General features: G+C 38.4%; 1 protein-coding gene across 11 annotated transcripts in view; it reads left to right on the top strand.

Moving 5' to 3' along the window:
- LOC138045489 (uncharacterized) overlaps window positions 1-12500 on the top strand; it is a 42952-nt gene that overhangs the window by 8494 nt on the left and 21958 nt on the right. The window contains exons 1-2 of one of the 11 annotated variants that reach the window (XM_068892095.1): window positions 11774-11839; window positions 11919-11982. The exons of 2 other annotated variants lie outside the window; for them this stretch is intronic. In XM_068892095.1, the coding sequence (XP_068748196.1) occupies window positions 11950-11982 (33 nt within the window). In that variant the 5' untranslated portion in view covers window positions 11774-11839; window positions 11919-11949. Of the gene's footprint in view, window positions 1-4701; window positions 4744-7011; window positions 7086-9648; window positions 9725-10896; window positions 10955-10990; window positions 11107-11155; window positions 11210-11773; window positions 11840-11918; window positions 11983-12204; window positions 12247-12500 lie in introns of those variants that run through there. 8 more of the 11 variants (XM_068892041.1, XM_068892073.1, XM_068892058.1 and 5 more) reach the window with 8 other exon arrangements.

Here is a 12500-nt window from a genome sequence, read left to right as displayed (position 1 = left end):
CCCCATTTCAGGATAAAATATCAGATCATCAACTGATGAAACAGTTCATCCGTTAGTCAGTTTCCCGTTCACGTTCAAGTTATCGAAATTTTAAACGCAACGTCTTGGTTCAGTTTACTTCGGAATAGTTCCACTGGCAATTAAGTCGTTCTTGGTATAATTATAAAAGAGAAATTAGCGGTCCATTTGGGACCGGTTATAGATTTCCGCAATGAATCCAAGCAAGGGGAAGTAATCATAAATGTGAGGTGTGGAAATGGGAACGAAAATCTATCGATGCATTCTCCGAGTGTACGAGCGCAGGAAACTTCAAGGCCCAACTCAAGAAAGTTAATAACACCGAGCGTTCTTCGGCAATTTAAAGCTAGGGAAGCCAGTACTAGTGTTCAAAAAAGCTCAACACGGTTACTTGCCGCCTGGGATTCCGAAAAGCGGTCCAGATATGGTATCATCAAATACTCCTGAAGGTACAAGCAGCATAATTCTGCCGATCGACACACGTTTGTACTACTAAGAAAATAGGGAGTGCCAGAAAAAGAAAATTACAAGTTTGTGATGCTGTGGACATGATCTATCAATTACCTTAGGAGGGCATCCTTTCACCTGTTCGAAGGAGATTTGAACAGTGTAAAGTTGGTAAGTCAGAAGGATTGCTGCTATTTTTTCGAATGATACGTGCTTTTTACTTTCTTGTTTTGCTTAAATTCTCTGGGATTACTAAGATCGTCGATAAATCATAGTTAATAGAGGGGAATGGTTAGGAAGCTCGGCAAACATCAAAGGAGCAAACAAAGATGCCAAGATTTAGGTTGGAAAGTCCACGACCGTGTACAATCTTTTGTTTTGCTCTCATACACTATGCATGAATTACGTAACCAACACGTTTCTATTGGCTAGTTCCTTAGTTATTTAGGTTGGAAAGTCCACGACCGTGCACAATCTTTTGTTTTGCGCTCATACACTATGCAAGAATTACGTAACCAACACGTTTCTATTGGCTAGTACGGAGTAAACAACTATTGTGTTTTGTGCACGGTGAAGGCCAGAAAAGAGAACAAAAACCTACAACAAAGAAAGTTGTCGGGTTTCATAACCATTTCCCTCTATTAACTATGGATAAATCAAGCACCACGAGTGGTCAGAAAGTAAGCGGGTTGCATTATATTTTCTTTTGAATGTTGTTATTTCTCTGTGCTTAATATTTTACACATACTTTTAACTGTGTCAGACACAAGAAATACTGATATCGCACAGCACAAGTTGGCAAGTGGGGGATCAGTTTGTTTAGTGTTCAATCAAGCAGTTACTGTAGCATTTTGTCCTTGGTGTTCGCCCAAAAGACAATTGCGTGCCGCGTTGATTTTCGCACAGACGGAAAATCCGAGCGTCACCGGCGAGTATCGATTAAGGACGGTGCCCACTATTGTTATTGCGCATACGTTCTGCGCATCTCGAGATACTCGAATTTCCCATGGGTGGTCTATATTAATACAGGGATATTTTTTGCGCGGTTCAAAAGTATGCGGAGAAATCAGAACTTAGCAAGTGATCTTGGTATCCAGAAAGAAAATTGGGGGTAACCACGCATTTTTCAGAGATAAGTAAGCTTCAATTTGCGAAAGAATGCCATACATTGCTTTATATTTTAAAGGTTTTTACAAATATTATTCATGAATTATCTTTGAAAAATGCGTGGTTATCTCCAATTTTCTTTTTGGATTTCAATAACTCTTGTTAGGATCTACATTTCCTGCATAATCATACACCGAGGCAAAAATATCTTTAATTAGTAGGCACCGTCCTTAAAATGCTAGAACTATTTCAAAACAACAACACAAGCGCGCAATGTCGCGCTTCAATCGAAATAGTGTCTCCTCAAATGTTGTTTTTGAAGAGTTTGTATGGAGGAGCGTAATAACCTCTCCTTTGATAAAACCCTTCTTGACCGGGCGGATGACAAGAGGTAAAATGCGTGTATTAGAAGGTTTCAGTCGGCTTGTGATATGTTATGATATCGAGAATGGATTCTTTTCCGAATCGTTCTCCTTTGTATACTGTTGTGTCTAGGAAAGTGATCTCCGTCTCTAAAATCTCAGCTGTAAACTTTATAATCGGTTGGAAGTTGTTAGCTTATACAATGAACATACTGTTGCTTTAACTTTGCTCTGGCTTAGCATTTTTATTTCAATTTCTGCCGTGAAAATGTTGGCAAAAGATAGTGCCATTTTTGTTCCCATGGCTGTCCCGTGGACTTGGAGGTAATTTGGACCGTTTTTTTTGTCTCCTGTAGTTAGTCGGTTAGCGTTAATAACAAACATATGTTCGCATTCTTTTTTTATTTTATTTTAAAGAACTCTCAGTAATCATCATAATAGTAATAACCACTTTATTAAAGTCTCAAGGTAAATTAGCCGAGCACGAGTTCTCTACTAATTCGGGAGACTACAAATCAACTGAAATCAGAACAAATCAAATCAAACGTTCAGTGGTTTTTGAGGATAAGGAAAACCGGAGTACTTGGAGAAAGACCTTTCAGAGCAGAGTATATAGAACCAATAAACTCAACCCTCATATGGCTTCAAATACCTCGGAGCCCTTGGTATAACATCCATACCGCAGAGACTTTGGTATAACATCCATACCTCAGAGCCGTTGGTATAACATCCATACCTCGGAACCCTTAGTTTGACATCCATACCTCGGAGCCCTTGGTATAACATCCATAGCTCAGAGACTTTGGTATACATCCATACCTCGGAGCCCTTGGTATAACATCCATAGCTCAGAGACTTTGGTATACATGACTAGGCTCTGACAAAACACATCCTTACCTGATATCCAGTAAGAAGACGTTTCCCTTTACGGTTTTAAGTGCCTTTTCATTGATGAAGAAATATCCTTTATTTCCTACATGAGGAGCTTAAGCCGACTCAGGAATTCTCGGCTGGACGTCTCCTGACGGTGTAGATATCCGTCAGCAAAGGCTAAAAACATAACACAAAAGGTGTTTCGTATTCAGAAAAGTGTTAAAGCATTTAGGATCGATCAGATTGTACTGTGAACTTACGTTAAGCAGAAAAAAGTAGTTATTTTTTTCATGATTGAATAACCATATTTAGGGGCGAGATGAATTTTGTGGGGAACACAAATCTATTTCCGTTCGTTTGCGCGCATCGACAGTGGCGGTTAGTGCTGGGACACGGAACCATTTTTTGTTCTATAGGATTTATGGATTAACTCTCTCACCCGGGGAAAAATGGTACAGGTCGCCGTCCTCTCTCGCCGACCAGCACTACTTCGACGCTCCTCGCCGCTGGTGAGCGAGAAGACCTCTGGCATCCAGGGTAAAATGTTAGCCAATTTGTCGAAGGAAAGTTTTTTCAGCTCTTTCGAAGAGGGATTTGTCGCCTTCAAGTCGGTAATTTTTTGCGGGAAAATGGTGATCACGTTCCAAAATTCGGCGGGTCTAATCTGCAGGTCGCAGGTCACAGGTTGCAGTCATTGTTTCACCAATACAGAAAGCATCCTAAACATTCTTAAAAGCTAACCTTAGGCCTAAAAACTTTTGTTTAGGCCTAATTAGGCCCAAGGTTAGCTTTTAAGAATGTTTAGGATACTTTCCAGACTTTCTGTATTGGTGAAACAATGACCTGCAACCTGCGACCTGAGACCTGCAGATTAGACTCGCCGTCCGAAATTCTGGTAAAAACGTGGACGAAGCTTACGGAATAACTTTGGTTGGCCTCTGTGGGGGGATTAATTGAGCAGTCGTCGTCTGAATGTCATGGATTACTGTATTCAGATGTTTTCAAACGAGTTATGGAGGCAGTAAACAATGTTGACGTCGGGGAATTCGGTGCTGGAAGCCTTCCCGGTATACCAGGGGCACCCAACGACCAATTTGTTGTAAAATGTATTATTATACCCCAGTTAATGAAAATAAATGTTATTAAGGCATTTTCAGGTGTTTTTCAGTGTTGCTGGGAAAACATTATCTGTTCCTTTTTCCCAGCAAGACACACAAGAAATTTCCCAGCCAGCTAGATAAGATTGGTTGGTTTCCCAGCCAGCTGATCAAATTTATTTCCCAGCCAGGAATACCGCGCGCTTTCAAATCCCTCGAACAAAGCGACAAAACCGGGACAAAACAGATTTTTCCGCAAGCGCAATCACTCTGACCAGCCGTCGTACGTTTGTGACTAGGGAACAGGTTTTTTCTTTTTTTTTTTTTTTTTAGTCGTCCTCAGTTTTCAGAGTTTCTACAGCCAGTTCGGATTGAAAAAGTCAGTAATTCCCAGGCAAAACCTCTATCAATAACAAAATTTTCCAGCCAGCTCATCGAAACACCTGTATTTTTGCCAGCCAGCAAGATTCCTCTGGGGAACAGATAATGTGAGGAACAGATTCGTTGGGTGCCCCTGGTATACAGGCTTTACGCTCAAACGTTGAGGTAAAATAATTGCTGTTAGGTTCAATTTCATGATATCAGGATATCATGATAGCAGGAAATTGATAAGTCTGTGATTAATATTGAATGTGCCTCCCTGTGACATGTTGGGAAATCAATTAGCCCGGAATGAAATTTTACACGGCTACAATTGGGTATTCTAAATTTCCCAGTTCCTTACTTATCGAGTTCCATAAGTATAAAACTTAAAAATGGATTGCTTTAAAATCAGAAAAGAACCAATTCACCGTTGCTGTTGAGAAAAGTGTATGCCAGGCAAAACAAGTTGCATCTCGGTAGGTTGACAGTTAAGAAATAATTTGCCTGTGTTTAAATTAACAAATACACCAATACATCACTAACGTTTCATGTTTAACCGGAGAATTAGGGAAGCAGATGTTCGAAGGTGTAATAGCTGTTGAGTTTTATTCCTCAGTTATCGAGTTCCGTGAGTATAAAACTTAAACATGGATTGCTTTAAAATCAGAAAAGAACCAATTCACCGTTGCTGTTGAGAAAAGTGTGTGCCAGACAAAACAAGTTGCATCTCGGTAGCCTGACAGTTAAGAAATAATTTGCCTGTGTTTAAATTAACAAATATACCAATACATCACTAACGTTTCATGTTTAACCCGAGAATTAGGGAAGCAGATGTTTGAAGGTGTAATAGCTGTTGAGTTTTATTCCTCAGTTATCGAGTTCCGTGAGTATAAAACTTAAAAATGGATTGCTTTAAAATCAGAAAAGAACCAATTCACCGTTGCTGTTGAGAAAAGTGTGTGCCAGACAAAACAAGTTGCATCTCGATAGCCTGACAGTTAAGAAATAATTTGCCTGTGTTTAAATTAACAAATACACCAATACATCACTAACGTTTCATGTTTAACCGGAGAATTAGGGAAGCAGATATTCGAAGGTGTAATCGCTGTTGAGTTTTATTCCTCAGTTATCGAGTTCCATGAGTATAAAACTTAAAAATGGATTGCTTTAAAATCAGAAAAAAACCAATTCAACGTTGCTGTTGAGAAAAGTGTATGCCAGGCAAAACAAGTTGCATCTCGGTAGCCTGAAAGTTAACTGACAAAATAATTTGCCTGTGTTTAAATTAACAAATATACCAATACATCACAAACGTTTCATGTTTAACCCGAGAATAAGGTGTAATAGCTGTTGAGTTTTAACCCTTAGAATTAGGGAAGCAGATGTTCGAAGGTGTAATAGTTGTTGAGTTTTATCGAGTTCCATAAGTATAAAACTTAAAAATGGATTGTTTAAAATCAGAAAAGAACCAATTCACCGTTGCTGTTGAGAAAAGTGTGTGCCAGACAAAACAAGTTGCATCTCGATAGCCTGACAGTTAAGAAATAATTTGCCTGTGTTTAAATTAACAAATACACCAATACATCACTAACGTTTCATGTTTAACCGGAGAATTAGGGAAGCAGATATTCGAAGGTGTAATCGCTGTTGAGTTTTATTCCTCAGTTATCGAGTTCCATGAGTATAAAACTTAAAAATGGATTGCTTTAAAATCAGAAAAAAACCAATTCAACGTTGCTGTTGAGAAAAGTGTATGCCAGGCAAAACAAGTTGCATCTCGGTAGCCTGAAAGTTAACTGACAAAATAATTTGCCTGTGTTTAAATTAACAAATATACCAATACATCACAAACGTTTCATGTTTAACCCGAGAATAAGGTGTAATAGCTGTTGAGTTTTAACCCTTAGAATTAGGGAAGCAGATGTTCGAAGGTGTAATAGTTGTTGAGTTTTATCGAGTTCCATAAGTATAAAACTTAAAAATGGATTGTTTAAAATCAGAAAAGAACCAATTCACCGTTGCTGTTGAGAAAAGTGTATCCCAGGCAAAACGGGTGACCCGAAAACACTGACCCCCGGTCCATGGACCCCTCTACGGACTGGGTCCACGGACTGCCTCATGGACCGGTCCACGGATTACCCTTACGGACCCCCTATACGGACCACCCTAAAATAACATAGAAATGAAAATAAACACTAACTTACCAGTTGTCTGGATAGACCACTCGTGTCGCTCGTGTCAGCAAAATCTCAATCGTAACGCTCCGCAAATTCAACAGACTAGGGCTCAGGCTCGGGTACAAAGTCTTCTCCCGCGGATTTGTGCTTCACGATCTCTCTGTCCTGAACAAAATGGCGGAAGAACTTAGTTTCGAAGCACTCCTGTCAACAGCGAAGGAAAAGGCAACACCTGAGCCTTAGTCTGATTTGCTGAGCGTAACGGCTAGATTTCACCAGAAAGTGGTCTATCCAGACAACCGGTATAAACAAATTTTCAGTTGTTATTTCTTTTTAATTCTGTGTTTTATGGGGTGGTCCGTAGAGGGGGTCCGTAGAGATAGTCCGTGGTCCGGTCTGTAGGGCAGTCCATGGACCCGGTCCGTAGGGAGGTCCATGGACCGGGGGTCAGTGTTTTCGGGTCACTCAGGCAAAACAAGTTGCATCTCGGTAGGTTGACAGTTAAGAAATAATTTGCCTGCGTTTAAATTAACAAATACACCAATACATCACTAACGTTTCATGTTTAACCGGAGAATTAGGGAAGCAGATGTTCGAAGGTGTAATAGCTGTTGAGTTTTATTCCTCAGTTATCGAGTTCCGTGAGTATAAAACTTAAAAATGGATTGCTTTAAAATCAGAAAAGAACGAATTCACCGTTGCTGTTGAGAAAAGTGTATGCCAGGCAAAACAAGTTGCATCTCGGTAGCCTGAAAGTTAACCGTGACAAAATAATTTGCCTGTGTTTAAATTAACAAATATACCAATACATCACAAACGTTTCATGTTTAACCCGAGAATTAAGGAAGCAGATGTTTGAAGGTGTAATAGCCGTTGAGTTTTATTCCTCAGTTATCGAGTTCCAGTAAGTATAAAACTTAAAAATGGATTCCTTTAAAATCAGAAAAGAACCAATTCAACGTTGCTGTTGAGAAAAGTGTATGCCAGGCAAAACAAGTTGCATCTCGGTGCCTCAAAGTTAACTGACAAAATAATTTGCCTGTGTTTAAATTAACAAATATACCAATACATCACAAACGTTTCATGTTTAACCCGAGAATTAGGGAAGCAGATATTCGAAGGTGTAATAGCCGTTGAGTTTATTCCTCAGTTATCGAGTTCCATAAGTATAAAACTTAAAATTGGATTGCTTTAAAATCAGAAAAGAACCAATTCACCGTTGCTGTTGAGAAAAGTGTATGCCAGGCAAACCAAGTTGCATCTCGGTAGCCTGACAGTTAAGAAATAATTTGCCTGTGTTTAAATTAACAAATACACTAATACATCACTAACGTTTCATGTTTAACCGGAGAATTAGGAAGCAGATATTCGAAGGTAATCGCTGTTGAGTTTTATTCCTCAGTTATCGAGTTCCATGAGTATAAAACTTAAAAATGGATTGCTTTAAAATCAGGAAAGAACCAATTCACCGTTGCTGTTGAGAAATGTGTATGCCAGGCAAAACAAGTTGCATCTCGGTAGGTTGACAGTTAAGAAATAATTTGCCTGTGTTTAAATTAACAAATACACCAATACATCACTAACGTTTCATGTTTAACCGGAGAATTAGGGAAGCAGATGTTCGAAGGTGTAATCGCTTTTGAGTTTTATTCCTCAGTTATCAGAGTTATCGAGTTCCATGAGTATAAAACTTAAAAATGGATTGCTTTAAAATCAGAAAAAAACCAATTCAACGTTGCTGTTGAGAAAAGTGTATGCCAGGCAAAACAAGTTGCATCTCGGTAGCCTCAAAAGTTAACTGACAAAATAATTTGCCTCTGTTTAAATTAACAAATATACCAATACATCACAAACGTTTCATGTTTAACCCGAGAATTAGGGAAGCAAATGTTCGAAGGTGTAATAGCTGTTGAGTTTATTCCTCAGTTATCGAGTTCCATAAGTATAAATCTTAAAATTGGATTGCTTTAAAATCAGAAAAGAACCAATTCACCGTTGCTGTTGAGAAAAGTGTATGCCAGGCAAAACAAGTTGCATCTCGATAGCCTGACAGTTAAGAAATAATTTGCCTGTGTTTAAATTAACAAATACACCAATACATCACTAACGTTTCATGTTTAACCGGAGAATTAGGGAAGCAGATATTCGAAGGTGTAATCGCTGTTGAGTTTTATTCCTCAGTTATCGAGTTCCATGAGTATAAAACTTAAAAATGGATTGCTTTAAAATCAGAAAAAAACCAATTCAACGTTGCTGTTGAGAAAAGTGTATGCCAGGCAAAACAAGTTGCATCTCGGTAGCCTGAAAGTTAACTGACAAAATAATTTGCCTGTGTTTAAATTAACAAATATACCAATACATCACAAACGTTTCATGTTTAACCCGAGAATAAGGTGTAATAGCTGTTGAGTTTTAACCCTTAGAATTAGGGAAGCAGATGTTCGAAGGTGTAATAGTTGTTGAGTTTTATCGAGTTCCATAAGTATAAAACTTAAAAATGGATTGTTTAAAATCCGAAAAGAACAATTTCAACGTTGCTGTTGAGAAAAGTGTATGCCAGGCAAAACAAGTTGCATCACGGTGCCTCAAAGTTAACTGACAAAATAATTTGCCTGTGTTTAAATTAACAAATATACCAATACATCACAAACGTTTCATGTTTAACCCGAGAATAAGGTGTAATAGCTGTTGAGTTTTAACCCTTAGAATTAGGGAAGCAGATGTTCGAAGGTGTAATAGTTGTTGAGTTTTATCGAGTTCCATAAGTATAAAACTTAAAAATGGATTGCTCAGTTGAAAATCAGAAAAGAACCAATTCAACGTTGCTGTTGAGAAAAGTGTATGCCAGGCAAAACAAGTTGCATCTCGGTGCCTCAAAGTTAACTGTCAAAATAATTTGCCTGTGTTTAAATTAACAAATATACCAATACATCACAAACGTTTCATGTTTAACCCGAGAATTACGGAAGCAGATGTTCGAAGGTGTAATAGCTGTTCAGTTTCATTCCTCAGTTATCGAGTTCTGATAAGTATAAAACTTAAAAATGGATTGCTTTAAAATCAGAAAAGAACCAATTCACCGTTGCTGTTGAGAAAAGTGTGTGCCAGACAAAACAAGTTGCATCTCGGTAGCCTGACAGTTAAGAAATAATTTGCCTGTGTTTAAATTAACAAATATACCAATACATCACTAACGTTTCATGTTTAACCCGAGAATTAGGGAAGCAGATGTTTGAAGGTGTAATAGCTGTTGAGTTTTATTCCTCAGTTATCGAGTTCCGTGAGTATAAAACTTAAAAATGGATTGCTTTAAAATCAGAAAAGAACCAATTCACCGTTGCTGTTGAGAAAAGTGTGTGCCAGACAAAACAAGTTGCATCTCGATAGCCTGACAGTTAAGAAATAATTTGCCTGTGTTTAAATTAACAAATACACCAATACATCACTAACGTTTCATGTTTAACCGGAGAATTAGGGAAGCAGATATTCGAAGGTGTAATCGCTGTTGAGTTTTATTCCTCAGTTATCGAGTTCCATGAGTATAAAACTTAAAAATGGATTGCTTTAAAATCAGAAAAAAACCAATTCAACGTTGCTGTTGAGAAAAGTGTATGCCAGGCAAAACAAGTTGCATCTCGGTAGCCTGAAAGTTAACTGACAAAATAATTTGCCTGTGTTTAAATTAACAAATATACCAATACATCACAAACGTTTCATGTTTAACCCGAGAATAAGGTGTAATAGCTGTTGAGTTTTAACCCTTAGAATTAGGGAAGCAGATGTTCGAAGGTGTAATAGTTGTTGAGTTTTATCGAGTTCCATAAGTATAAAACTTAAAAATGGATTGTTTAAAATCAGAAAAGAACCAATTCACCGTTGCTGTTGAGAAAAGTGTATGCCAGGCAAAACGGGTGACCCGAAAACACTGACCCCCGGTCCATGGACCCCTCTACGGACTGGGTCCACGGACTGCCTCACGGACCGGTCCACGGATTACCCTTACGGACCCCCTATACGGACCACCCTAAAATAACATAGAAATGAAAATAAACACTAACTTACCAGTTGTCTGGATAGACCACTCGTGTCGCTCGTGTCAGCAAAATCTCAATCGTAACGCTCCGCAAATTCAACAGACTAGGGCTCAGGCTCGGGTACAAAGTTTGTGCTTCACGATCTCTCTGTCCTGAACAAAATGGCGGAAGAACTTAGTTTCGAAGCACTCCGGTCAACAGCGAAGGAAAAGGCAACACCTGAGCCTTAGTCTGATTTGCTGAGCGTAACGGCTAGATTTCACCAGAAAGTGGTCTATCCAGACAACCGGTATAAACAAATTTTCAGTTGTTATTTCTTTTTAATTCTGTGTTTTATGGGGTGGTCCGTAGAGGGGGTCCGTAGAGATAGTCCGTGGTCCGGTCTGTAGGGCAGTCCATGGACCCGGTCCGTAGGGGGGTCCATGGACCGGGAGTCAGTGTTTTCGGGTCACCCAGGCAAAACAAGTTGCATCTCGGTAGGTCGACAGTTAAGAAATAATTTTCCTGTGTTTAAATTAACAAATACACCAATACATCACTAACGTTTCATCTTTAACCGGAGAATTAGGGAAGCAGATGTTCGAAGATGTAATAGCTGTTGAGTTTTATTCCTCAGTTATCGAGTTCCGTGAGTATAAAACTTAAAAATGGATTGCTTTAAAATCAGAAAAGAACGAATTCACCGTTGCTGTTGAGAAAAGTGTATGCCAGGCAAAACAAGTTGCATCTCGGTAGCCTGAAAGTTAACCGTGACAAAATAATTTGCCTGTGTTTAAATTAACAAATATACCAATACATCACAAACGTTTCATGTTTAACCCGAGAATTAGGGAAGCAGATGTTCGAAGGTGTAATAGCCGTTGAGTTTTATTCCTCAGTTATCGAGTTCCAGTAAGTATAAAACTTAAAAATGGATTGCTTTAAAATCAGAAAAGAACCAATTCAACGTTGCTGTTGAGAAAAGTGTATGCCAGGCAAAACAAGTTGCATCTCGGTGCCTCAAAGTTAACTGACAAAATAATTTGCCTGTGTTTAAATTAACAAATATACCAATACATCACAAACGTTTCATGTTTAACCCGAGAATTAGGGAAGCAGATGTTCGAAGGTGTAATAGCCGTTGAGTTTATTCCTGAGTTATCGAGTTCCATAAGTATAAAACTTAAGAATGGATTGCTTTAAAATCAGAAAAGAACCAATTCACCGTTGCTGTTGAGAAAAGTGTATGCCAGGCAAACCAAGTTGCATCTCGGTAGCCTGACAGTTAAGAAATAATTTGCCTGTGTTTAAATTAACAAATACACTAATACATCACTAACGTTTCATGTTTAACCGGAGAATTAGGAAGCAGATATTCGAAGGTAATAGCTGTTGAGTTTTATTCCTCAGTTATCGAGTTCCATGAGTATAAAACTTAAAAATGGATTGCTTTAAAATCAGGAAAGAACCAATTCACCGTTGCTGTTGAGAAATGTGTATGCCAGGCAAAACAAGTTGCATCTCGGTAGGTTGACAGTTAAGAAATAATTTGCCTGTGTTTAAATTAACAAATACACCAATACATCACTAACGTTTCATGTTTAACCGGAGAATTAGGGAAGCAGATGTTCGAAGGTGTAATCACTTTTGAGTTTTATTCCTCAGTTATCAGAGTTATCGAGTTCCATGAGTATAAAACTTTAAAATGGATTGCTTTAAAATCAGAAAAGAACCAGTTCAACGTTGCTGTTGAGAAAAGTGTATGCCAGGCAAAACAAGTTGCATCTCGGTGCCTCAAAGTTAACTGACAAAATAATTTGCCTGTGTTTAAATTAACAAATATACCAATACATCACAAACGTTTCATGTTTAACCCGAGAATTAGGGAAGCAGATGTTCGAAGGTGTAATAGCCGTTGAGTTTTATTCCTCAGTTATCGAGTTCCAGAAGTATAAAACTTAAAAATGGATTGCTTTAAAATCAGAAAAGAACCAATTCAACGTTGCTGTTGAAAAAAGTGTATGCCGGGCAAAACAACTTGCA

Source organism: Montipora capricornis, chromosome 1 (genome assembly GCF_036669925.1).
Source record: "Montipora capricornis isolate CH-2021 chromosome 1, ASM3666992v2, whole genome shotgun sequence".
Taxonomy (NCBI): Eukaryota; Metazoa; Cnidaria; class Anthozoa; order Scleractinia; family Acroporidae; genus Montipora; species Montipora capricornis.
Note: the sequence above shows the minus strand (reverse complement) of the source record. Positions and strands in the feature narration are given on the sequence as shown.